The sequence below is a fragment of the Pogona vitticeps genome, chromosome 4, assembly GCF_051106095.1.
Source record: "Pogona vitticeps strain Pit_001003342236 chromosome 4, PviZW2.1, whole genome shotgun sequence".
Lineage (NCBI taxonomy): Eukaryota > Metazoa > Chordata > Lepidosauria > Squamata > Agamidae > Pogona > Pogona vitticeps.
In genome coordinates, this window is record NC_135786.1 from 44,122,722 (window position 1) to 44,150,494 (window position 27,773).

General features: G+C 40.2%; 1 protein-coding gene and 1 long non-coding RNA gene across 2 annotated transcripts in view; one reads left to right on the forward strand and one right to left on the reverse strand.

The window, feature by feature from the left end:
• Window positions 1-27,509, reverse strand: part of C4H6orf132 (chromosome 4 C6orf132 homolog) — a 50,158-nt gene extending 22,649 nt beyond the window's left edge. The window contains exons 1-2 of the mRNA XM_020780632.3: window positions 15,152-27,509; window positions 1,265-1,380 (exon numbers count right to left, since the gene is read on the reverse strand). Of these exons, the coding sequence (XP_020636291.3) occupies window positions 1,265-1,380; window positions 15,152-15,299 (264 nt within the window). The 5' untranslated portion in view covers window positions 15,300-27,509. The remainder of the gene's footprint in view (window positions 1-1,264; window positions 1,381-15,151) is intronic.
• On the forward strand, window positions 17,581-27,771 carry LOC144589187 (uncharacterized). The gene is made up of 2 exons (XR_013545141.1): window positions 17,581-17,675; window positions 27,647-27,771. It is a non-coding gene; the product is annotated as an uncharacterized LOC144589187 (long non-coding RNA).
• Window positions 27,772-27,773: the final 2 nt, after the last annotated feature.

Sequence of the window (27,773 nt, forward strand, 5' to 3'; positions counted from 1 at the left end):
TTAGTTCTGGTTTAAACTCCAATTTCATTGTTATATTTTTTTTGTTCAGGCTGTCCCTTTTTTAGAATTATCTTGCAAAATGTTGATTTGCTATGCTCCACAATAACACAGCTGCACAGTAACTTGAGCACAGTGCCCATGGAAGAACCACTCACACTGTGTGTCCAAATGTATTTTAAACAAGAAGATACAAATGAAGTAGAAGAGTTCCCCAGAATAGTTTGTTTTAGATATGTTTATATAGTGTTCCAATTAAAAATAAAATACACAAATTATGCACATTGGTTTTAGAATGGAAGTGGAGGATTTATTGAATCTAAATTCTGCACACAATACCAGAATTTTCAATATTCATATACTGTACAGTGGACCCTCGACTTACAGACGGCTCGACTTACAGACTTTTAGAGTTACAGACTTCTCTGGCTGCAAAATTTAGATTCGACTTGCAGCCGGAGAATCGACTTACAGACCAGAAAAAAACCAAAATGGAATAAAAATAGAATAAAAACCACTGGTTATGGGATTAATCGGTTTTCAGTGCATTGTAAGTCAATGGAGATTCGACTTACAGACTTTTCGACTTGCAGCCACCATTCCAATATGGATTAATTCCTTAAGTAGAGGGTCCACTGTAATCTAAGCAGCCTTGATTGTATGGTTTCTCCAATCCACTCTATACTTTCATTAGGATTTACTTCTGACAGCACCAGATTCTACCAAAAATGGTATTCATTGGCACTTATACCCCTTAAAAATCTTACACCACAACTACCCTTAGATTTCCCATAACTGCAACCACAGTAACAGCATGACAGAGACTTGTCTATTTTGACATTTCTGCTATGTTCACAGCATTGCTGCACATGCTTGCCTTGCTTTTTCGTCTTCCTCTCCACCTCTCTTAGTCATTAATCTCAGGCACTGCTGAAAATAAAATTGCCAGGCTATGACACAATCCAGTGTGATCATCATTTCAGAGTACTTACAAATTGCATGAACCAGAATAATTTTCATTTTATTTGCATAAAGGATGCCAGTCCAGTCCACCAAGTTGAGAGTGTGATTTGTGATGAAAATATTTCCCTGGAAACCAGGTCTGTAAAGCTTCTCATATGGGTATTGTTCCTAACTAAAAGCAACACAAAATGTTATGGCCTTCCTTCCACTGTATTTCATTTCACAGAAGCAATATGGCAGCAGTACTCCATCTGTACCATGCAATGTAAGATTAGATCATTCAAGGTACACAGCAAATACTTACAAGGGGTAAGAAAGTCAACAAAGGCCGAACTCTTGGACGTGGCTTCAGCGTTGCTGTTCCAGAATCAGTCACTGAACCAAAGCGATTATCCCCATAATAAATGCCATCCAATTCACCTAAGCCAAAAAAATAAAGCGAGACAAGTAAGCTATGAAAAGTAACTGAATCTAAATATTGCATCATAGATATTGCCCTTGAATATAAGGGACAGAATTCTGCAGGTTTATGCAAAAATCTCTTACCAGCTGTTCAAACTAGTACTTTGCATCAGATAAATATCAACAGCATAGTTTACGTTAAGCTGGTCTGTTGAGCTACCTATCTTTTGTTTGGCTTTTGCAAAGTAATGGCGCTCCCTACACTGTTTGTTACATTTGTCCATGAGACTGAGTGTTCCAGAGTTTTTGTTTGTGTGGGGAGCAAACCTGTTGAATGAACGTCTGCCCGTTAGAATGCCAGGCCTGTCAATGGGCCCCAGACTGAAAAATATTTAGTTAAAAGGCACAAGTTCTAATTAATCCTCCTTCCTTCCTTCCTTCTTTCCTTCCTTTGGAATAGCCATCACATAACTAACTTCTGTCTACCTGGATAGCTCGGTGAGTTGAAATTCCTGGTTGGGAGTTTGACTCTTCACTGTGCCTTCTAGGACAAGAGCTGGTCAGTGTGGCTTTCAGGAAGCCCCAGAAGAAGAGACCAATAAAGTACTTTTGAGTACTCTCTACCTAGAAACCCATGAAGAAAGTCACTATCAGTCGGAATCCACTTAATGGCATGTCATCAGCTAACTTTATATTACAACTGTAATATAATGAGAGATAACTTCACATCTGCTTTGCAGTACTGTATCCTGTAAGTGGTTTTTGTTACTTTTACAATTACCACGTCACATAGAGTTGACAGGTCAACAGCATCCAAGTCCCTCAGATTTTAGAGCCAAACCCTGAAATTAGAGACAAATCCTGGTGATGTTACAGAGGCAGGGTAGGCAAGAGTTAGGAGGCATGCCAGAAGTACTTCTCAGCCAGTTGATTCTGGAAACAGGCACAAAAGACTCCATTCCTTGCTTTACTCCAAATGGCAGAAAGGATGGGCCCAACAGCATTCACAAACTGGCTCTGTCCCCGCTAACTTCTCCTTACTCTTTGGCTTCAGGGATGGGCCAAAAATGGTGCCATCATCCCATTTAGACCAAGACAGAGAGTGGAGCACTGTGGTAAGAACTCATGACTCCTCTCTCTTTTTTTTGCTGAGGTCCTGGCAGCAACAGCACACAAGCTGGAGAGAATTTTCCCTCCCTTGGGTGTCCTGCTTCTGAGACATCATAAGGGCCAACCTCTTAGTTTCAGGTTTTGGCTTTGAAATCTCAGGGGATCAGATGTTGCTGACCTGGCAACTCTAAAAGCAAACCTTCCGGTGGAAATTAGAATGACAACCAATACTGACTTCTTCAAGATCACCTCATGAGATTAATAAATGTGTGGGGATTCTCTATCTCCCACTAAAAAAAGATAACTTTATTTACAACACTCAGCTGGCCCTCAAGTACAGAAAATGATATTAAACGGGAGTCCCTACAGCGCAAATCCAAAGTGTGCCATGTTTTGTGAAATACTATTCAGTTACTAAGAGCAAGGCAAAAAGGAAGAAAATAAGTGAGCATTTCTAGGTTTGGTAAACAACATAAACTTCCTCTCATCATACCTACTTGTAGAACAGGTGGCAGATTCTACTGACAGATTAGCTTTTGCCCATGGCGCTGAAATGAAGGCATTTGGCCAAGAGGCTTTGGCAAACCCACTAAAAGGCCTTTGGTGCAGTTTTGTTGTCAGTTGTTAAGTGCTGCCCAGTCATTTACCACAACAAACGAATAACCCCGTTGAATCCCAAGCTGTTGCCTTCCTTCATGCCCTGCTCTCATGGCCAGCTGCACAGGCCCGTAGACAGGAAGTCTCCTTTCACACACAAGTGCTTGGCTTTACTTTATCATTCTAACAGATCTTGGTCCTTTAATCATCTACAGGGCAGTGAGGCACAATAAGCCCTCAGTGTTGCTCAACAGTAACGTTCCTCTTTCAGGTTTTCAGCTGGCACCCTGAGATCTTTTTGTCTGGTGGCTTTGCAAAAAGTCAGCAAGCAGAGAAAACAACAAGAAAGTTGTTGGCGTTTTTCCTCATTCGGGGACTGAATGGAGTCTACAGTAGGAGGCACAGGGTGAGGCACAGTGTACAGAAATTGCTTCCTTGTTTCCTTATCTTGTACCTTTATTCTTGCCCAAGCAAGGGGGAATGGAAAGAATTAGGAAATCACACTTGTGGTTACAGGTGAGTGCATTACTTTAAAAACGCCCCAGCATGGCCCATTTGTTGGGCAAACAGAGCATCTTCCTCTTGAATAGCAGCCTCAGGAAGAACTGGCCAAACAGATGCAGTGGTTCCTCCATACCCTGCTCCTCTAGCCAGGTAAGATAAGAGCACCTATTAATCACATAGATTTTAATCATATAGATGTATAGCTGGAAATACAAAACAATTAAGGAAGTATAGATAGAATGCTCAGATGTCTTTTTCAGAAGTCCTCCATTTGGAGGTATCAGAGAACAATCGTCTTTTGCAGTTTTTTTTCATTTCAAGAGCTGTCCAGCCCTAATCTGATGAAGATAAAGAACCCTAAAGAGGAAGATCAAGGACCCTGAAGTTGCCCATCTACTGTGAGCACCTGGGGAGCTAACTCAGCAAGTATACAAATTATTTTCTGACTTTCAAGTCAATTAAGCTGTATTGCAATTCTTTTTGAATTATAAAAATCAGTTCAAATTTTGCAACCGTACATATACATCAGCCTATGCAGTTTTATGCAAATCAACATCCTCTTTTGTCCTTCTGGGTGGTGATATATATTTCCTTTTTTCATGATGCATAAGTGGCCACCCCAGGTGCAGATGAAAGAAGGTCAAGGTATTTTGGTGTCTGGAATAGCAAATCCAAAGACAGTCTCTGATAGTATGACTGACTGCACATTGGCATTACCCCAGATGTAATTCCGAAGGAAGGTCATTTCATTGTTTTACCCTAGTAAGCATCTCTAACTATATCTTCAGCAACTTTTCAGTAGTAATGAGGTTGGTATATTGCTCTGTATTGCTCCAGCTTTTGGACCTAGCTGCCACTCCAGGTAGCATGGCCAAATAAATGGCTAGCATATCAACATCAAAAACAAAGAAAAATTTGATTAAAGGCATGTCAGTTGATTAGCAACACGATCTTAATATTATTTCTTCAGAATTAAATCCCATTGAGTTCAATGGGACTTAGTCCCAAGAGTTCACAGGCCTATAGATGAATCAGATGAGTTTTAGTTAACCAACCAATCAACCAATCAATTAGCATTATTGATTTTTTCATATATTTGCATATGAATAAATAAAATAGTTTTAATGAATAAAAACAATACTTCTGAAGCAAGAGACCTGTTTCATTTTCAGAATTTTCCTACATATATAGCAGCAAGACTCATGTACAGGAAAGGATATGTCTAGTAAAATGATGTATTCCTAAATCTGTGGTACATACAGTATTTAACATCAGGGTAGGCAGAGTGGGACCTTTCATATGTTGTTGGACTGTAGCTCCTAGAATTCCTCAGCACTAATTATCCTGGCTGTAGTTGGTGGGAGATCGGGCCCAACTACATCTGGTGAACCATATTGGGCCCAGACCAATACACATGATTATTAGGAAACAAGTTCCAATGAACACAATGATGTGTCTAAACAAACACTTACAAAAGATTACATGCTTGGGTGAGTAATCAAATCAATTCAATATTGCAATCCATCTAAAAATATAATAAAACCCTTAAGTGTGATCAAACATTACAGCTCACATGATATTAAATCTACCCAATGAAACCAGTTTCCAAACATTCAAAAGAACAAAAAACCCTCGGTTCAGACCTCTTAAAATCTAGCAAGGCAGGTCTCTCAGCAAAAGAAATTTGGAAGAGAAGAGGTCAACGCAGAAAATCCATAATCATTTCTAACAAGAAAACAGTGCTGAAGAGGCAATACACATACTGTGCCACTGAGATGTGGAGGTGCCCATACATACTATTATTGCCATTAGTAACATCAGTGGATACACAATAACAATCTCAATTAACTTTATATATATTAACGGCAGTCTCAAGTGAGGGTGCTTATATTACCACATCACCACCATCTATGCAACAAGAGGGAGATTTTAGCAGCCTTTAGGGGACTTAAAACATTTGCAAAAGTACACCCTCCCCAAGATTTTCAAAGAGGAGTCTTCAAAACAACCAAGAGAAGACTAAGTATGTTCAGTGAATATGAAATGTGGACTGGTTGTTGAGCGAGAGAAATGGAAAGGTACGCTTCAGGGGAGTAGATAATGGAGCAGAATGCCCTGGATGAAGGTGCAGGTCAGTTGTTCCCAACCTTGGTTCCCTAGATGTTCCTGGCCTACAATTCCCAGAAATCCTGGCCAAAAGAGCTAGTGATGAAGGCTTCTGGGAGTGTTAGTCCAAGAATATCCAGGGATCCAAGGCTGGGAACTACTGGTGTAGGTGATCAAGAGCACCATGAGCCACAATATGTAGGCATTGGTTGGTTCCACCTGATTCCACTTTCCCAGCATTCAAACTGTGAATGCACTATGGTTAAATAGTGAAATTCAGCAAACTTGTGGAAACTTCAAGGTATTCTCCATCTCCAAAATTAGGGAACATAACCAGCATCTTGTTAATGAGTGCCAATTTGCTGCCAGGATTTACGTGATTTCTCTTACTCAAAAACAGATTTTGCAATCATTGACATGCCCAGGACCACAACCAGCATCTCAGTGGGAAATTGCCACTAAGATCTAATGCAATTATTCTTATGCAATAAAATTAGCCATAGGATTCTGGCCACTGTCTGTGACATACTTGCTACTGATATTATGGTTGCTGTCATAATGTATCACTAACATTTTTCAAAAAGTGTTAAAGAAAAGGCATGGGCATTTTCATTTCAACAATTTTCAAATGTTCACTTATTTTATTTTGAATGCCCCTGGTGTCAGCTTTTGCTGTTGTTTTGCTTCTGTTTAAGGTGGTGCTTTCAGGAAAGGGAGTCAGAGCACATACAGCTCCAAACTTAACCTGAAGAAGCCTGGGTCAACAACTACCAGCTCTTTCATACTATGGGCCCCATGGAAATCAGAAGGGAGGGGGTAGTATTTGGAAGTTATGGAATCTCACAATACTCAATGGAGGCAGTCTGTTGTAAAGAGGAACTGTTTCAGATGCACACCAGCATTATTTCTAAATCTTGTGAGCCTCATGGCACAGCAATTAAACTGTAGTACTGCAATCAAACGTCTGTTCAGAACCTGAGTTTGATCCCAGTAGGTTCAAATAGCTAGCTCAAAGTCGACTCAGCCTTCCATCCTTTTGAGCTTGGTAAAATGAGTACCCAGCTTGCTGGGGGTCAAGGTATTCTTTGCTTTGAGTGCTTTAAGCACTATAGGATGGTATATAAATTGAAACAATGATAATGTAGATGTAATTATGGCAGCAGAGGAAACCTGATGACTGAGTTGGTGTCAGAAACTAGGAGCAGAAGTTGGGGACTTCCTAGCTTCCAGACCTATATTCTTACTAATAGACTATGCCTCTTTGAGCTGGTCTTTCTAGTAATGAGCACAGCTCATCATTTATTTTAATAAGGTTCTGAGATGAACAGCATGAATTAACAGGTATGATCAGCACAGACAATCAGATCCTATGTGCCCCACCTCTGCTTGAAGGGTTGCAGAGAAAGCAAATATTAAAAATAAAGCACAGAAGGAGGAAGAAGGGAGACACACTGAATGTGCATGATCAGCAATAAAGCAAGATGGTTTCCCACATAAAAGGTGTCACACCCATTCTAATCAATTACATTCCATTATTGATTGACAGTTAGAGAGAGGGAAAACATAGTTTCATTAAGGGATTTGAGAAGCATGCATGCAGACACAGATGTTCTATTGAAGCAGAGGTTGAGACAGCCGCCGGTCATTTGTGATCACAATCAGTGGATTGTTTGTCCAAGAAATACTCCACACGATCCCTAGGTAGCTTGTGAGCCAAGTGAGGGCGCAGGAGAAATACCTTCCCTTGCCACACCAAGATGAAGTCCATGTGCATGCACGTGCACATACCTGCATGCACACATGTTTTCATGCATTCACTTGTCCACATTACTTGGATCATGGTCTACTACTGCACAATACTCAGATACACCAGGAGGAAAGCTGGATATATATGTTTCTTAGGGAGGTACTTATTTCTGCTTATTTTGTTCACATCTAGCTAGCTTGTAGATGAAAATCTTGTAATAACTGGTTGTCTAAGCTGTCATGGTGACAAGTGTTACTGTCACCTAGACTCACCCATTCTGACAGTCTATGACTCTTCTGCCCAGTTCGCCCTCGAGATGGCAAATTAAGCTTTAAATAGAAACAGATAATTAGGGTAACCTCCATGTTAAGTGTGGGTGAGATTGATTCTGTTAGCATCAACCTCAGACAGGTCCACTCTCCAAAACGACTGCAAAAGAATGAGAAAGCAGGAGAATAAGCAGAAGGAAATGATAAGGAAGAGCACTCAGATTGTTTCAGTGCCTCTCCCATTTGCAAATGGCAGCAGCTTACATTTTTCCTCCATGTAAGAACTTTCTGGTCACAAGTTAGCATTGGAATATCTGTTTCTTACAGTGAGAGGGCATAAAATGGCACACCTCTCACATGATGAGTTTAGCACAGAGTAAGGACCGGGATGAACTCAACCACATCAGAAAATGTTTATTTGAGTGTACCTGAATCTCTGTGAAGAAAGTGTGATATTCTCATGTGGTGGCAGAACTGTCTTAGGACATGGTCACACCAAGGAAATGTTCCCTTGTTCTAATGATACTTTCCATAGCTTTGTTGTACTGAATCAAAGTCGCATGATATACAGTATATATATCTGGATGAATGTCCCAATGTGTTTTAACATTACCAGTTCATTTTCTCCTATTTGAATCATAATGGTCAGCTACACCATGGTACCAACAAATTTCCCCACTTATTTTCTGGGCACTGCAGCCCCTTACTGATTTTTTTTTTAAATGTAGCAATACGTCAATATATCAGGTAGGGGTTCCTGCTCAGTAAAATTCCCTCTGTTGCACCAGAGCCTCTCAAAGAACTGCATTGCACTCAGTGGACCCGGACACCCCCTTCCAGGGCTGTGCCGCTTGCCGGACCGGAGGTGGACTGATGCAACACCTATCGATATCCTGATATAACTGGCAGTTGACATAAGTTTACCTATGTATCAACACAGTGGCCACAAAATATTTAAAAAATTATTGCATGGCAGTAATGGAAGCCGACTTCCCTGGTGACTTGGCTTTGGAAAAGAATAGACAGGGTTATGTACACATGTCATACCGATAAGGAATATATCGAAATGCCATCAGAACAAAATAACAGAAGTCTCCCAGAGAGGGGGAAATAAACTACATTTACACCATTGGCCTGGTAAATAGTTCAATAATAGCTGTATATATGTACAAGATTGCCTTGCATGGGACAGGACCAGCCTATTATCACTCATTTGATAGACTGAGGATCAAATTTAAGGATACGAAGACTTATCCAAAAAGGTAATGGTAATCTTTAGTCTTGCTTATGTCTCCTCTGGAATGTTTTCACTATTTGTTTAAAAGGCTCATTGGCCTTACAACATAATGCAGTCTTCCCCAACCATATGCCTTCCAGCTATGTTGGACTACAGCTCCCATCATCTCTAGCCCGCATAGCCAAGAAACCTGGAAGACACCTAGATGGCAAAGAACTGTATGAGGACTCTACATGTTGCATGCAGCCTGCTGTCATTTCTTATCTCTTGTTTGTGCAATCCAGGGCTCTCAAAAATCCACAACCACCCCCCTTCTTCTTTTAGGTGCTTTGTGAGCTGCCTCCCTTCTCCACCCATCCTGCAGTGCACTCTGCCCGCACAGGCTGGATTCAGGTGGCTCGTCTGCCTTTGCCATTTTGCAACTGCTTGCCACAGGCAGGTTTATGGTGCCATGGGAAATCCAGCTAGCAACAATATCCACCAACCAGTCCCAACTTCACATTCAGTGAAAAGTAGGTGCTTCCCTTTAAGAAACCCTGATGTGTCCTTGTATGCACTTTTTAAGAGTGGGTGAGCTGTGTTGATTCAGAGGGCTGAACTGACATGTTGTTTTGCTGAAAAAATAGTTCAAAAGGATTTTTGCACAGAAATTTGCCGGTCTTGTTTAGGATCTTAACATTTATATTGTTTCTTTGCACAGATTCCACAGAACCCCTATACTGTATTTACTGTTCTTTTAAAACAAACAAACAAACAAACAAACAAACAAACAAACACACACACACACACACACACACACACACACACACACACACACACACACAAATAGACTGGTACAGGCCACATGTTATGAAGTCAGTCTTCCTATGAAGACAGTAAGCCTCTGCTCATTAATGAGTGGCCAATGAAGTAAAAGATATGCTTGTAGAAACGAGATGCACTTTAGAGTGTAAATATGGTTAAACAAAGCTTCAAAATGTTACTTTGTAAAGGGAGAGGTACAACTCTGAGAGCTCCGCTGCCATCATGAACCATGGCCATACAAGTTGGAGGATTCTTGGAAATACATCACTTCCGAAGTTATGTTTCCAAACTCTTCTTACTATATGCTATGTTTATTTATGCCTAAGGCTTCCCATAAAAAACAATAACCCAAAGCTCTTTGAAAGGAGGGAAACGGAAACAGAAATGTAAGGTTAACTCCCCCTTTATTTGTTTGATCCATTAGTTACATTAATTACATTTATATTCTAGGGGCACACCTGGCTCTCCTCTGTCTCCTAGCCAGAGATGTTGGCAAATCTTTGGGTCCAAGTCCCAAGTACAAATATGAGTCTTCGGTAGCAAGTCCTGCGCCCCAAGCTCCAAATCCCTATTAAAAACAAGCTTCCCCCCTCCCAGAAAACAAAGAAGAGGAAGGTGAGTTCTGAGCCACGAGCTGAGTCGCTGGTGCAAATTGAGTCCGACTTGAGTGCAACTTGAGTCCCCATCCCTGCTCAAAACCACCCTGGGAAACAGGCCAGACTCAAGGTCACTTAGTGAGTTTTATGGCTGAGTGGAGACTTGAATCTGGAGCTCTCAAAGCCTCAGCCAACATTAAAACCACTACACCACACTGTCTCTCTTCCCCATCACTGCTTCCCTTTGCTAGATTAAACACATCATTTCCTTTGATTCATTTACCAACATGAATTGTTTTAGACACATAACCTCCTTATGGGTGGGACTGTGCCAAGCAGTTCATACGGAATGAGAGGATTAAACAGCCGGGAGACCAAGTTCAAGTGTTTTGACAGACCAAGAGCTATGATATATACTTCTACTGACACCCGCACAGGCATGTTGGAGTTTAGCATATGAGTCAGCTGCAACATTGAGTTAAATAACATGACAGGACTCAGTTGGTTTGCTTCTGATTTTGGCATATTTGGCTATTTATTCTATAAACCTCTATATTCCAAAGAGAGTCCACACATATGCCACACACTCCCTGTCACAGGCACTAAGAAGAAATGGGAAATTCTCAACAGATTGAAAAGAAACAAGTGCTCCTCTCAGCTCTAAGAATAATCAGTCATGTTATTAGGACAGGACTTTAGGGCATAAATCCAGAGTCCCAGTCAGCAGAATGAGCAGGAAGCTTCCCAAACACAGAAGGGCTGACACTCCAACATTAGGGAGTGGGAATGAAGCAAGGTACATAATCACCTCAAGCAGGAATTGGTACCTTTCCAGCAAGGATATGCACTGGACCCTCCATCAATCTACTGGGAGCTGTACTGCTGGTTTTCCTAGAGAAAACTGGCAGCTACCACCAAAATCACCACCGCTACAGTAGCTACCTAGTTTCAGCAACAAATCCAGCAGTACTTTGTGGCTCAGAAAGGCACTACCTTCAAGGGTCATGCATGACCAAATAGTCTTATGCTTATGCTTCAGAGATTCAATATTCGCATATTTCAGCTTACTCTTCTGGCATTGCTATAGGGGATTGTGCAGGATAAAAGTCACGGCCTGCCTTGCAGATGTACTGCAACAGGAAAGCAACCAGTGAGGGGTACATACCTCAGTATGTGCGAGCTTCAAAAAAAGGGTGAGCAACCACTACATACTTCTCCACATCCAAGATCAAACTTTATGTGGCCCCAAGACAGTTATGCATGGTTCCAATGAATGGAACAAAGGAGACAGACAAACAGACAGAGAGACTGGTCGATCTTGCTGATTAAAAGGCATTCATGAATCTACTCTTATAGTATTTCTGAGAGAAAGTATGAATAGCAACCACAGTTCCTGACAAAAACTGTAATTACTCTCACTCTCTTCTTTCTTTCTTTCTTTCTTTCTTTCTTTCTTTCTTTCTTTCTTTCTTTCTTTCTTTCTTTCTTTCTTTCTTTCTTTCTTTCTTTCTTTCTTTCTTTCTTTCTCAGTTCCTCCTCAATCTGGCATACATGGATCTCTTCTCTCTATGTTTTCCTCCCCAAAACTCTGTGAGGTCAGCCAGGCTGAGGAAGTGTGATCAGTCCAAGGTCGTCCCGTGCTTACAAGAGGCAGCCCTACAATTATGCAGTGTAAGCCAACTGCCTTGAGCATCAGATACTAAGGGGGCAGGGATGCAGAGCTTTCAAAGTTACCATGAAAAAGAATAAATGTAAGGACTTCCTGAAGCCACCCATAATTGAGCAGTGGTAGGGCAATGTTCTAAGTCCCAGAGCATCACCCTTCCCTTAATTCAGAACATGTTTATACTCCCCCCCCCCCAATAACTTTCCATGTCCTGCAGTGGGGAAGGGAATGGCCTCCTAGCCGTGCATTCAGGATTCCCTCCACAATAAAACAAAGCTCCATATGCCACAGTAAAACAAGCTCGCTTCCGGCATCTTCCGACTATCTCATATATGACTGAAGGTACTCTTCTGCTGTCAGTGCTGAAGGAAGATTTTGCTGTCCAGTCAGTCATCTTTTATTCATGGGATCATGGGGAGGGCAGCCATTCTTTCTTATCTTTTGCCTCAGGCAGGAAAATGTCAAGAAATTAGCTTTTTAGACTAATAAGGGACAGCATTCTGCAGCATGACAACTAGGATGCTGGGATTTATAGTCAACAAAAAGTAACTTTTCCAGCCATTGGACTATATGTTTTTTTTTTTTAAACTAAAGACACAAGAAGGATGGCTACAAAAGGGTTACTGCCAGGGTTTTGGTTCTTTTTGTACCAGGAACAATTCTGTACCTTAGTGCTACCCTCCCAAATTGCTACATATTAATTAATATGGAGCTATTTCTAGGATACCTAACTATTCCATGACAGTCACAGCTTTATGCATGAGAGATGCAGCTGTCTCTTCATGCAGAGTGTATCTGTCAATCTAAGGGAGGTGTAGAGGAGAGGGAGGGATAAGGGACTAGATTCAGGAATCTCTGAGTCAGTGACATCCGCATGTCCACACCCATCTGAGGTTGGGTAACCTGTGTTTACTCTGCAACTCATCCGATGCAAAACCAAGGTGTGGATTAACTTGAACATCCAATCTCTTTTAGCCCATGCAGCATTAAAAATATTCAGCCAGCAAATATACAGTTTAAGAGGACTCTATAGTTACTCTACTGTTGCTGTTATTATGTGTTGTTAAGTCACCTCCAACATATGGCAGTCCTATGAATGAGTGACCTCTTTAGGGGTGGGATAAATTCCATGTTATCCATACTCAATGGGCTACCTCAGACTGGCAAATGCATAGAACAAGAACAAAATGCCTTATGCTGTTAGCCGCCTAGAGTGGTCTTAACCGACCAGATAGGAGGGATATAAATAAAATAAAATAAAATAAAATTTAAATAAATAAATAAATAAATAAATAAATAAATAAATAAATAAATAAATAAATAAATAAATAAATAAATAAATAAAATGAATCATCATCATTAACAACAACAATAACAACAACACAAAAGATTGGTTCACTGATGGATTCTGACCACTTATTTTCCCCATATAATATTGGATATCAAAATGCATAGCTACAGTCTGTAGGGATCAGCATTCATTTGCACAATGGAAATAGAGCAGGATATTTGTCATCTGCTGCAACTTCAGAAACAATTACCAACCAATGCCATATTTAACTGTGTATGCACCATCCACAGACAGGATTCTTCTGGAGACAGGTTAGATCCAGACCAGGGTACTGTATATACGAACCATTGCAGCCTTAGATATTTTTGCAGCAGAACTGATAAGACCAACTGATCCATCTTCTTGCCTTCCTTTGTGCCTATTTTACAACAACGCACAGAGATGAAGTGAGGGTCAGAAAAATAGTCCCTCATTTTGAAGTCTGCTGTCCAAAGTGATAACTTTGCACTGCTTCCTGTTTTAAGGCCTGTCTTGATCCCTGAAGCAGCAGGTCTGTAGACAGGGAGCAGGAAGAGAAAGGGACTAAAGGTTCCCTCACAATTAAAGTCTTGACCCAAAATATCACCACTATCAATTCAGCCTCAGCAATGTAATTGCCCACCATATGGAGATTCTTGAAAATCATTCTGAACACAGAGGCCTGATTGTAGAAAGCTGTCTGTATGAGATTAGACATCAGGACACCAAATCTGAGCACTGAGAAAAGTGCTTAAGTTTGCTTAATTAAAAACTAAGAAACATGCTTTTTTCCCCCATAGCAAAGAACTGAGTCATTCTTTGAACTAGGAACAAGCCAAAGGGCAAAGCTTCACATTTCCTTTAATCTCAGGGAAGTCTTTCCCCCCGTTTTTGCTTAGGTCTCCCTTTCATCCCAAACGCCCATCTCTAGATATTGAGACAGAATCTGTGCCTCTCTTGAACCAACTTGCAACTACAAGTTACATAAGGCTTGTGGCTTCACAACCTCCCTTGTGTTCCAATGTGAACTTGTAGAGGATTTCCCCACAATCCCTTCTTGACAGAGAGACCCCACACAGCAGCAATGGTTGTGGGATGGCACCTTAAATGGTTGGCCAGATCATTTGCCTTTCCCTTTGCTGATACTCATCCCTGCTCCTATACTGTTCAGAGTTGGCACCCACTCATCTGAACTTCCAGCTGTTGTATCACAATTACAAACTACAAGAGGGAAATCAGATTGACACAATAAACAAATCTCCTGCCGTCGCCACTAGAGGCACCTACTGAATATCACTGTAACACTTTCCTTATGGCAACAATCAGTGCAGCTAATTTCTTGCAAGAACAACGACAACAAAAACATGTCAGGGGATATATTTACAATTGTATGATGGCTCAGCTCCTGGTCTCACAATTTATTATTCCCTTTTTTTTCTCCACAGGAGATGTGTTAGAATCCACTCATTCTTCTTTGGCTCCTGTCAGTTCTTTTAAGAGTTGCTCACTGGCTGCTAGCTTGGTTTCACAAGTTCCAACTTGTTTCTGTTTAATCCAGTCATTCTTACCAAATGCTTCCTGCACTTTTCTGACTCCAGAGCTAATTCACAAGGCTCTCACACATGGCACAAGGAGAACACCAAGCTCAATATATCACACCCATTCACCACCACCCTCCACCTCAGAGGATTCCAGCTGTATTCCCTGCAATTGCCACGACTGGCTCTTCTACAAGCTGAGCCCGGGCAGGTGAGGTTGCCCGGTAAGAAGGTCACAGTTGAGTCCTTTAGAAGAACTCCTCCTGCCTTGAAAACTTGTGAAGAAAAGAACAAGCAAATACTGACCAGAGCTTGCCAAGGTGTCAGATTTGACCTCCTGCGTGAAGATCCAAGGGGGATTGGTGACAAACAGGTTGTTGGCAGAATTGTTGCTGGCATGTTTCTTCCCAAAAAGTCGGCTAAAAGTTCCCTGCACAGAATTATGCTTCTTCATCCTTCCTCTATTCTCCCTTTTCTAGGTCTCCAAATGCTCCCTCTAGCAAGACATATTTCCAGTTTGCGCAGTTACCACCCAACATGCAGAGCTCCAGCAGGTGTGAGTCTGCTGAGCTACCTTTTCAGACGCTTTAAAGCTAAACCACCTGAGCAGGTAGCCAGAAAGAGAGGGAGGGAGGAAGAGGGTTGGCTTCTGTAACCTAGCCACACCCCACAGCAGCTCTTTGGTCACATTCTTTCCTCGCTGCTACAATAAGCCTTTGTTAAAGCCAAGGCAGTCCTTTAGCTCTGGAACTTGTGAAGGTCTCCCCTGGGACACTGCTGTGTCCACGGAGACTATAGACTTGATCATATAAAGCTCGCTCAGGTTCCCAGTTTAAAACACAACAACAAACCATACTTTTCAGGTTTCCTGAGGAAAAGCTGAATAAAAAAAGAATGCACAAGTTGTCAACACATGGATTCCCCAGCCTTACTAATTCAATATTTATTTAGGTTTATAACCGATTTGTTATGTCTCAGAAGGACAACTATAAATATTTCATATTTCAAGTGATATTTGCTTTTGTTTTTAAATAAAGATATGCAAGAGAAATGAACACCCCAGAACACCTCTGCTCTTAATCAGAACCCTTGCACTTTGGCCCTTCGAAAATCTATATGAGTTCAGGGCAATCTGAAACTTTGGTGAATCCACTTTTCGCTGGGAGTGGCCACTGGGAGCTTTTTCTGACTCTCTCTTTTTCTTCATTCATCCTCATAAATGCTACTTCATGATCAAAAGGGACTATAAAGAGGCTGCTCTTAATCCAATAGAGATCACGGTGAGACACAAGGCTGGAAAAAGACACTTTTCCCAACAAGGAGACATTTCCTCACTAAGAGTGCTTCCAGTGGACAGCTCCTGTCACTAAAGTCCGCTGGGGTTATACAGCTATTTAACCTTTAGTTGTTCAATGGATCTTTTGAAGATAAAAGCAAAGACAGAAGAGTTACACATAAAAGGCATTAATGCCAGGGGCTCCCATAAAGTTCTTTAAATGAGCCAGAGCAGTCACATGATAAAATAATAATCTACAAGTGTACAATCAATGCCACTTAAGTGCTTAACACAAAAACATCCTACTTCCCCTTCATGCGGCTACTTCCAAACCAACACTATCCTACCCCAGGAATGTGCCAGGGGACACCAGATTTAATTATGAAAGGGTTTGATTGTCACATGTTCATTGGTTCTAAATACTACAGTAGCATCAGAAGCGCAAGGAGAAGCTTGAGGGAAGAATTATCATAGCTTCCAATATATATATAAGGGTGGCCTGATATATTATTTCCCTCTGGACCTATCATGAGTTTCTTGGGTTAAATCAGGCACCATATGAGGTGACTTCTGTTTATACAGTAGGGGTTTCCTCTTCTCCCTCTGCAGTCCCCCAACCCTGTGGATCTGACTGGAGGGGTGATGTAAGGTAACTCCACAGGAATTCAGTCTGCCAGTTATGTAGGTTTGTTGAAAGCAACCCAGTGATAATAAAGGGTACTTTAGGAACCTCTCTGGTTGAAAAACAAAGTATATATATTTTAAACAAATATAGTGATCCCGCTTTTCCAGTTTGTTCATACCTATAGAAACAGCACCATGAGTTTGGAGGATCATATTTAAAAAGCAAAAATGTAGCAAAACCTTGGCTTCAACATCTGAAATATAATTTAAAGTATCGATTTAACTTTGAAATTCAAAACTTTAATCATGGAACTTTAAACTGAGTGGCACAAATATTTATGTATGTAGTTGTACTGGATAGCACCATAGCAGAAGGATCTGCACAGCATAAATATCAAGCTGGCAATACCTGTAGTGTAGCCATGGAGGGATTCATTATGGAATGCACTCATGCAACCATACACAAACAGAAGAACCGCTTGTGAAAAAGTGTTTAGAATACTGTCCTTCCACAATGTCCCAGAAAGTGCAATTGTTTACACATCAAAGGCTGGTGTGAACATACTGACCAAAAAGAGAGATCTTGATCAGTTTTTTTTTCTGAGAAGCTTCAATTCAGCTCTAGAAAATCCCACAGAAAAATCCAGATGACCATGCCATAGCTGTTACATAATTGTATCTCAAGCACATAGAATGCTTGAGTGAAATAACTGACCCTGCTTAAATACAAAGATGGGATACATATCTCAAATGTATGGATGTGGGAATCACTCCACATCTGAACACAATGGAGATTATATTTTATTATCATTTGAAAATTTCTATTTACTGTTTCCAGATTTACAACACTGTACCAATTCTCCTTAACTTCATGGAATGACATACATGGGAGAAGGTACACAATGGAGAGGAGTCAGCTTTTACCTTGAGGTAATTATTATTCCTAACATTATTATGTGTCTGTCTCTTAATTTGGAACAGCTGGCTGGATAGCTCAGTGGCCTTGGGCAAGCTGCACAGTCCCAGGGCACCCCCAAAAGAAAGGAATGGTAAACCACTTCTGCGTGTTTTCCACCTGGGAAACCCTGAAAAGAGTTGCCATAAGTCACAATTGGCTTAATGACAAATGAGGAGGAGGAAGAGGAAGATTAAAATCAAAATTAACGGTTCAGCCAGATAGCACAATGGCCTGAGTGAGTTCATTATTCAGTTATATGTCCACCTGATGGTGGGTAGTGATGATATCTGGCAGATATTTGTCCATTATCCTGTTCTGTGTTTAGGTGGATGGCACTCTGTCTGTGGAAACTGATAGGGTGCCAGTTGTGTGCCTGATCATATGCAACGGACATCTCATCTGATTGCTGTACAGCTTCTGTGCTTGCAGCTCCACACACATGTAAATATTGGACAGGGTCCTGGCCATCATTTGGAATATAGTTCTACAAAAGGACAACTACAGAAGGTCCTAATCTTCATGCAATGCTCTTTATATGGGGCTGCCTTTAAAGAAGTTGGTCCAGAAGGCTATGGTCAGGTTGTCGACTGGGCCTGGTAACAGGACATCTGTGCTTTCCTTATTACAGCAGCTTCAAGGGCCAATGAGGAAGACGGCATTTTCTCATATGAGCCTGCTGAGGTTTTAGGATTTTGTGGGAAGAACTTGTCATGATAAGAAGCACATTTAGTAAGGGCAAGAGAAAGAGCTTGTACTCATTGGTTCCTGTTGTCTTTCTGCTGAGTGCCAAGCATTCCCTCTCCCGCCGAGGGAAGCTCAGGTGGCTTCCTCCCTGTCATCTTTCTGTTGGCAGGCAAAGACATGTTTATTCAGATGAGCTTTTGACATTAGGATGGGTTGTTGTTCTGGGCATTTTAACTGGTTATGCTGTTATTTCTTTGTATTGGTGTATTTGAATAATTTGTTCTTATTTATTTTTTATGTCTGACTTCTATACAAATTATATTTCATATTTCATTTCTTTGTTAGCCTTCTTATGTTCTTTTGTACAGAAATAAACCTGGTGTAGGCACGAATACCCAAATGACAATAGCCAAGAGTGTAGTCTCTTTCTCTGACACCTGTCTGTAATACGGAGGTGTTACAGCCTAATGTGGCCAGTATAAGGATAGTTGAGATAATTTATGTGAAACCCTCTGAAACAGGAAGTGGACTATATAAATGGCATGTGGTCCTTATTGTTAGTATAACAATTGTATTGAATTGATATCCAAAATTAAAATTAAATGAAAATCTTGAGTCTCTTGTGAGACTTTTCTTGACTGTATAAATGGAAGGCATTGGGTGACATGCAAAACATAGTATTTAAAATGAAGTGTTCACACTGCTTAATAATCCCATTCTGCTTAATTGGAAAGTTCTAATGAGTTCACCTGGAACCCAACTGTAAATGTCTGAGTTAGTTTGGCAAATTATATGTTAAGGAAGATCTGTAAGCATACCAAAACTCACTCACCATGGCAGCAGGACATGTTTCACAAACTGTCAGTGGCTGAAGAATGTATGCCTCAGTCTTCTATTTTCTTTCTAAAGCCAGTATAACTGCATACTTTAGTTAACAGACGTGCTTTCAAAGAGGTTCTCCTTCAGATAAGGAATTAAAGCAGATGACAATATTGATTGGCTTCCCTGTTGCATAGTGCATATTTATTTTAAAATAATCAGAATCCCTGAAGTCTTATATATTTTAAATTTTAAAAGTAAGAATAATTATCTACTATCTAGTTATAGCAGTTTGATGCCTCTTTAGCTGCCATGGCTGCATCTTATAAAATCATAGGATTTGCAATTTGGTAGGGGAGTCTGGTAACAGGTCTACTGCATGGCTCTACATGACAGCAGAAACATCAAAGCACCTCACCTCATCAAATGACACATCCCAAGATTGCATAGGATTTCATCAACATTCTCTACAGAAATCCCAGACAGTAGCATTTCATTACTGGGAATGAATAAATATTATACTATTAGGTGACCATCATCCTTTTGCCCACCTTTCTATGAAAAGCTATGAAGAGTTTAAAACAAGAGGTAGGCAACATGTACTCCATAGGCCATATGAGGTGTTCAGGAACCAAGTGTACCCCCTAGAACCCTGGGGTCTCCATCCATCTACATTAGTTTGCCTCAAAACGTTGCCATATACCTCCTGTTAGGGGCAATTTTGCCATGTTTTGAGGGGCAAGAGCAGCCAAGGACTTTCACTGTACAAAACATGTTCTTTTTTTTTAATTGGTCACTGACAGGAAAAATTTAATGATGGTGGCTCCTCATAGGAGGAAGTGTGGGTGGCCCTTCAAGGTCCTGGAACAGCTGTATATAGCCTCTGGACCGCTAGAGTTTGCCCATCTCTGAATTAAGATATGGCAATGATAATTGTGTGCCATCAAGTCAAGTCTGATTTATGGCAATCCTCCCTTTCTAAGGTTTTCTTAGAGAATACTCAGAAGTGGTTTGCCATTCCTTTCTTCTGAGGGCAGCTCTGGGACTGTGCAGCTTGCCTATGGCTACAAAAGCTGGCTCTTCGCCTAGGAGGCACAATGTGGAATCAAATGCCCAACCTCTGGCTCCACAGATACCTAAAGTACTATGCTATCCAGCCAGCTGAAATTTTGATTTTATCATTATAATGATAGAACTGACATAACTTGCTATATATTTCCTGCCACTCACCAGGAGTTATATCAGTGTGTGTGGCTTGTGCCTTTTGTTACAAAATGAATCCCATCTTTCTTCTTAAAAACCAAGACAGGGTTGATTAAATACATTTATCAAACAAAGCCTACCCTTCCCTGTTCAGCCAAGGAAACTCATCAGGGATGGAGGGGTATGTGTGTGAGTGGCCACTTACATGCCACCAAAAAGGAGAACATGTATCACCAAAAAAAAGGAAAAGTGTTCAAATGAAGGATTGTCCTTGTTGAAGGAGGACAAATAGCCACCCTATCCTAAAAGGCACCTTCAAAACCTTTTAGATAATATTGAGGGATGGGATTTTCAGAATTAAAGTACTCCTAGTCCCATGATTCAGCCTCATGGGGTTCTGCTGAAATATGGAACTTGGAGTCCTTTAGTTCCAAAAAAGTCCATCCCTAATAATGTCTGTCTATCACAACTTTTATGCAGTTTTTCTAATCCTCAAAGCACTACAGCATTTATCATGAATTCATTTGCCATTCCTTCAACTTGAGCCTTCTTTGGCCAGGCCAGGCTTATTTGTAAATGTATAATTTATGATTTGGGGTTAGTGTTCACAATGTTTGATACCTCACAATCAGTGACTAGGTGAACTTCATGTTGCATCAGATACAGAAACCGAAATGAAAAGTGGTTGTTTTTATAATAGTAAGTCTCATATTTGGGAGGGAGGGAGGCTAGATGGTAGGGTCTTCAAACCGGAGTTACCTTGAACCTGCTCAGCTCCCAGGTTAATTGGGTGATGGTGGCAGTCAGTCACAGCTTTGCTCTGATCAGCAGTGGAAAGTAAACTGCTGTTTAAATCCCCCACAGGATCCTGTACCATCACACAGTCTGGAGCCCTGTGGGAAAAAACAAAACAGTGGCTCTTAGCCCTACCTTTAGCGGAGTGTCGTGACTCTGGCAGCTACCCTGTAGTGTTGGGTGCTGTCACCAGGCTGGGTTTTGATACTTCGGAATATGTTCACAAAACCTCCGACTAATCCTTGCTGAATCTAACACCAAAATTCATTTCACATTTTACCACCTATTACAAACGTATTACCATCTGCCAATAAAACAAAAAATATGAAGAAAGAAAACCTAGAACATCAGAGTCAGCTCTATTAATTTGAGTTTCTTCCTCTTGGGACAGTTAAAAATTCAACAAAACCTGTATAACAAATGACCAAGAAATCTTAAAAGGAAGGCCAAAATACAATTTTGCCATCCTTCTCCCTCTCTCCCTCTCTCTCTCTTCCTTCCTTCCTTTTTTTTTGGGGGGGGGGAGAAGGGGTAGTATTCTGGGTGAATTTATGTCAGAGTTGGTTTATTTTTTCATCATCCAGTAAGCCTCTGATAGTGACAACAGGGCTCTAAGGGATGCATCAAGGTGCCTCAAGCATGATCCAAACCAGCTACTTGGAAACGCATTCTACTAGAATTATGGATGTCCTGAGCAGAGGTTTTCAGATTTTACCAGATTAGCTGAAGAGAGAGAGAGAGAGAGAGAGAGAGAGAGAGATGCACATGCTACTGTTTATCAAAACCAATTAGTATTATACAGAAACATTGTTCCTATGGATACAGTTATGAATATTTGTTTTATTAGTCTTGACTAATTTCAGCTGTGTCTGAAACTATGAGGTCAAACACAACCATCCTATTTCTGAATGATGCTGTTACTGAAGCTTGTTACAGCCCAACATTCCTTACAAACGTGTAAGAGGTGTGATGAAAACTAAATTTAAATAATAGTGCTTCATGAATTCACAAATCAAGCTGAAATAGACAGAAGTTACATAAATACTTGCATTTAAAAGCACAAATAGAAATCTAGAAAGGCTATCCTTAGAAAATTACTTGAAAGAATTTATAGTTAGTCTTATGTGAGTACTCACATCAAGTCATCACTATTCCAAGGGAATATTTATTAGCAAAACAGGAACATTATAGATGACAAATTCTAATGAAAGAGGAAACATAGCTAACCTGCCATAGTGTACTGTGCCATGCTGATCCTATTTGCTTATTTGGATTTGCAACAATCAACTCACATCGGTATAATCCTAATCTGGATTGCTCGTGTGAATCCAGGTTTAGGTGACTACATATGCTTTCAGACTGAACAGTTTGCAAGAGCAAACTCTTCCACCTGAAAACTCCTTCAGTCTTGAGGCTGTTTTCACATAGGAGAGTCAAAGTAGATAATATACTAGATGATGTATTTCATAGAATCGTCATAGGATTGGAAGGGAGGTCTTCTAGTCCAATCCCCTGCCCAAGGCAGGAGACTTCATACCATCCCAGACAGATGGCTATCCAATCTTTTCTTGAAAACCTCCAGTGATGGGGCATCCACAATATCAGGAGGCAAATTGTTCCACTGCTTAATGGTTCTCACCATCAGGAAATTCCTCCTTATTTCCAGTTTGGATCTCCCTCTGACGAGTTTCCACCCATTGGTTCTTTGTCCTACCTTCATGCGCAATGGAGAATAAATCGATACCCTCTTCCCTTTGGCAACCCTTCAGATATTGGAAGACTGCTATAATGTTAGATACTTTTTAGATAAACCATATCAGATTAAATTTTTGTTTAATTTTAAAAAAGTCACAAGACTCATTGGTTAATTATCTCACAGCTAAAGTATTCCCATTAATTCAGCAGAGATTTGGTGAGTCAACACCTATATACATTTGGAAAAAGTGCTCTCTGAAATTGTGAAAGATGTCTTTTTGTCACAGCATGTGTTTTTCCTCACCTCTGTATCTTGTATTTACTGTTGCTGTTTAGTAACTGGTTAACTGGAAGGTAAACAAGTCTGACTGTTCAAGTATATACCTTTTTAAGAATGCTTGTTGTGAAAAGGAAAGCATGCTGATCTCAGGAAATGCACATTCCCTTTAATGTAATGACCAATTATAAAACAAAGCACACTACATGCAAAATGTGTAGTTAAGAAAAAACATATGCTATGACATATTTCATTACTTAAAGGAATCTGTTTTCTAAATACTTGATCCTCAGATGAAGAAAGAAAGCATCTAAAGTGGGAGAAAAACCCTTTCGGATGCAAGCAGACCTGTAATAAAACTCTTCTCTTTTTTTAGTAATATATGCTCAGCCAAACAGGAAGGTATGCAAATACATGTGAGAATGCCTATGAGAAATATGCATGACATGTCACATGGTATTTGTATTCATTTACTAAACCTGTTTTGCAAGCTATATACATAAAATAAAGAGAGGGAGAACATGGGAGGAGCTTTTTTAAGAGATTATATTTGGAGAGGTTGTTCACATACTCACAAACAGAGAGAGAGAGAGTTAGTTTTAGAGCATGAATAACTAAGAAAGAAATGAGAAAGAAGTCTAGTGAGCTACAAAGCACAATCACTATTTTGTGACATTTTAGCTGTCTGTTTTTAAAAGGCCACGAAAGCTAATTCCCAAATAAATATCTTAATTTCAAAAAAGTCAGAAGACTCATTGGTTGAAATACAGTAGTAAAACACAGCTAAAGTATTCCCATTAAATCAGCAGAGATTTGGTGAGTCAACACTTATGTACATTTCACTGATTCATGGGCCTATCCTACTTACAGCTCAGTAGTGAATGTCAGTCATTGCTGTTTCATTGAAAAATGCACTATAGAATTATTACATTTTTTTCTGGCCTAGTGGACTATCTATAGTTTTGCTAGGAAAAATTTTAGCCATTGGTCTTCTTTGCCTCCTCCTCCCTTTCTCTCTTTATTGCTTTCCCCTCTTCCCCAAGTGGAAAAACATTACATACAAAATAGACGCTTTGATATTCTAAGTCTTTTAGCATACAGATTAAAATACCAGATGGAGCACATCTCATTTGTTCATCTGGGTACTAGAGTATCTGGTAAATACTAATATATATTATTAATTTATTAATTTATATAATATTGTGTTAGCATTTATGGGTGCCTGAAGACAGACATTCAAACAGTAGCAGATCAGAATCTATTTTTTACTACTTTCATATGAATGACTTGCACTCTCCAGACAGGTGAGCATGTTTAAATATTGCTAATTGCACTGGCTACAGAGTGATAGAAGTGTGGGTTCTATCTTGTCCATCTCATCTGGGTGGGGAATATGCTAAAGGTGAAGAGTTACAATTGTGGCCTAGGACTATTTGAAAGGCCATATGTTTTCCATCCCTTATCTAATCATTTTGCTATAAATCACACTGGACAAAGTTCTTGTGCAAACATATCATAGGAATAATGGGACACATGGTCTACTAACTAAATATACCAGAATCTGACATGTTTTGTTCCCAGAAGTAGGAGCAAGCAGAGTCTTTTGGTAGCAACAGCTCTAGAACTTTCTATGTTGAAAAGGACCCTGATGCTCAGATTTCTTTGAGGAACCAAGAATGATATTTCTTGTTAGTATTTTCCTCCGGCATTTGTTTGGGCAGGTGTGCTACAGAGGAGTGCTCATGTGATTATAGTACTACCTGCCTGAAATGCCTGAATGCATTCACATCTAATCATAACCTTGTCTACATAACTGACAATTTGGAAAACAGTACTGAAGCACACAGATCTCGGATCAGGTAAGGTGACAGGCAGCAGCTCAGTTGCAGAGCTCATGCTTCACATGCTGAAGGCTGTAGGTGCAATTCTTGGCATCTTCCAGTAGATGCAGGAAAGAATCCCTAGATGACCTAGATGGACCAGTGGCCTGGCCCAGGATATAGCACCTTCTGATGTTCCATATGGTACTGTCTGCTGTATGTGAAATGTATAACACTGCACAACTGTTTCCTCCTGCCAAAGTTCTTGAAGTAAGGAATCGTTTCAAATCCATGCCACATTTCCATGAAAATGGTCTACACAGTACACATTCATGGAATTACTTACACATCTTACACATTCATGGAATTACTTACACATCTCATCACAATCTACAGAGCACAAATGTATCAGACACTCTTCGGCCTGTAATGGTATCTCCCTGTGAAATCAACAGTGCAATCTAAACCTCTCACATCCATCAAAGGATGTGTAAATTTCTCTCTCTTCGTTTGGCTGGATTTCTCTGCATTTTCTTCCTTATTTTTGTTTTGTCTCACTCAGTGCACCTAAGCCAGATGCAGGATCGTTTGGTCTGCTGTAAAAGCTTAATAGGACATGGTAGTGCTGTGGGTTAAACTGCAGAAGCCTCTGTACTGCAAGGTCAGAAGATCTGCAGTCGTAAGATCGAATCCATGCTACGGAGTGAGCTCCCGTTGCTTGTCCCAGATCCTCCCAACCTAGCCATTAGAAAGCATGTAAAAATGCAAGTAGATAAATAGGTATCACCTCGGTGGGAAGGTAACGGTGTTCCGTGTCAACCCATGCTGGCCATGTGACCACGGAAACTGTCTATGGACAAAATGCTGGCTCTAGGGCTTGGAAACAGGGATGAGCACTGTGCCCGTCAGTCAGTAACGACTGGACTAAATATCAAGGGAAACCTTTACCTTTACCTACAAACATAAGAGCACATCTGAATTTCTACAGATTCAGTTGTTTTAGGACTATTGAGAAGCCCTTAGGACTGTGTGCCTTATTTAGTTTCTATTTGCCCCTTATAGCCTTGTTTTTTTAAAAAAAAAATTGAATGCTTCATATAAAAAAAATTATAACCCAAACAAACAAAAATAACAGAGAGAAGCCTTTAGAATGACTAACACAAGAAGGCAACCTAAACAGAAATATAAGGTTCAAACCTAATGATCAACAGAGGGTTGAATAATAAATTTTTCATTTTATCTTGCAATTTTAATTAGAAGAGGAAATTATTAATGGTTTGAAGATTTTCTTTATCATTTTGTATATTACAGTTTGCACAATTCTTTTTCCGTAACTTGAGGAAGAGCTTAGGTAGCTGTTGAGTACCTTTTTGAATTATATATAAAATAAAATCATGCCACATTTCATAGCAATCTGCTATTTTGGTTTAATACTCTTAAGTCAGCAAGTCAGTTTTTTCTGTTATGGCAACAGTTCTGAATACCATGCAATTAATGTTAAGAGTTCTGTGGCTATGATAATTTCAGAAATACAAATTCAGATGTAGTAATTGTGATGCATTGTGTTTTAATATATATATCTTTATTTAATACAGATTGGGTTCTGATTATCTGAAAAAGCATATACAAGCCATTCTGGCTTTGAAATTGTTGCTGGAGGGGCCATTTTATTCATCTTGTTACCTTCTGAGTCATATCTGCTGTAAATAGGAGTGAAAACTTTCTTGGTCACCAATCTGTGGCTTTGGAACTCCCATTGGCAGCTAGGCTGGCTCCCTTCCTCTTGCCTTCCCACTTTTTTATTCAGGTGGGTCTTTGGCAACTCACCTCACCTGCTTTGGAAGAGGCTTTTGATGGGGCATAATAATAACACTTATGTGTTGTCAGATTAATTCCTATGTATGCAACCTTTCCAGGGCTTCTTGGGTATAGATTATTAAGAAGTGATTTACCAGTCTCTTCTGCTGTACAACTTTTTAAATTTTGTAATGCTGCCCAGAGTAGACTCAGTCTAGATGGGCGGGGTGTAAATCTAATAAAATAAATAAACTTCCCCAAGGCAACCCAGGTTGGCTTTTCTCCTACATGGCATAGTGAGGAACCATATTCTTGACCCCTGGCTCCGCAGCCAGGTACTCCATCTGACTGAGTTATCCTAGGGATAGAGGATATTAGATAGAAACCTATGGGAGAGAGCTTTAAAAATATATTTAGATTATATTTTTATTCATTTTATGTTTTAATTGTGTTTCTTTTCTTTAACTGCAAACAAACCTGAGTCCTATTCATGCAACAAAGGTGAAATGTAAATCAAATAGATACATAATTGTATTCTCAAAGGCTTTCATGGCCGGGATCTGACGACTGTTGTGGGTTTTTTTGGGCTGTTTGGCCGTGTTCTGAAGGTTGTTCTTCCTAACATTTCACCAGTCTCTGTGACCGGCATCTTCAGAGAACAGGAGTCAGAACTGTCTGTCCAGAGCACAGACAGAGTTCTGACTCCTGTCCTCTGAAGATGCCGGCCACAGAGACTGGTGAAATGTTAGGAAGAACAACCTTCAGAACACGGCCAAAGAGCCTGAAAAATCCACAACAACCATCAGATACATAATTAATAAATCAAATCCCTCTTCTTGCTTCTGATTAACAGAGACTGGATCTGTCCAATCAAGAACTCCCTTGTGCATGGCCTCATCTGTGAACCTTTGAACCAAGGCAAGTCAAAAGGAACTGGAGTGAAGAATTCAGAAGTGTGTAACAGGTCCCTTCCACCATCA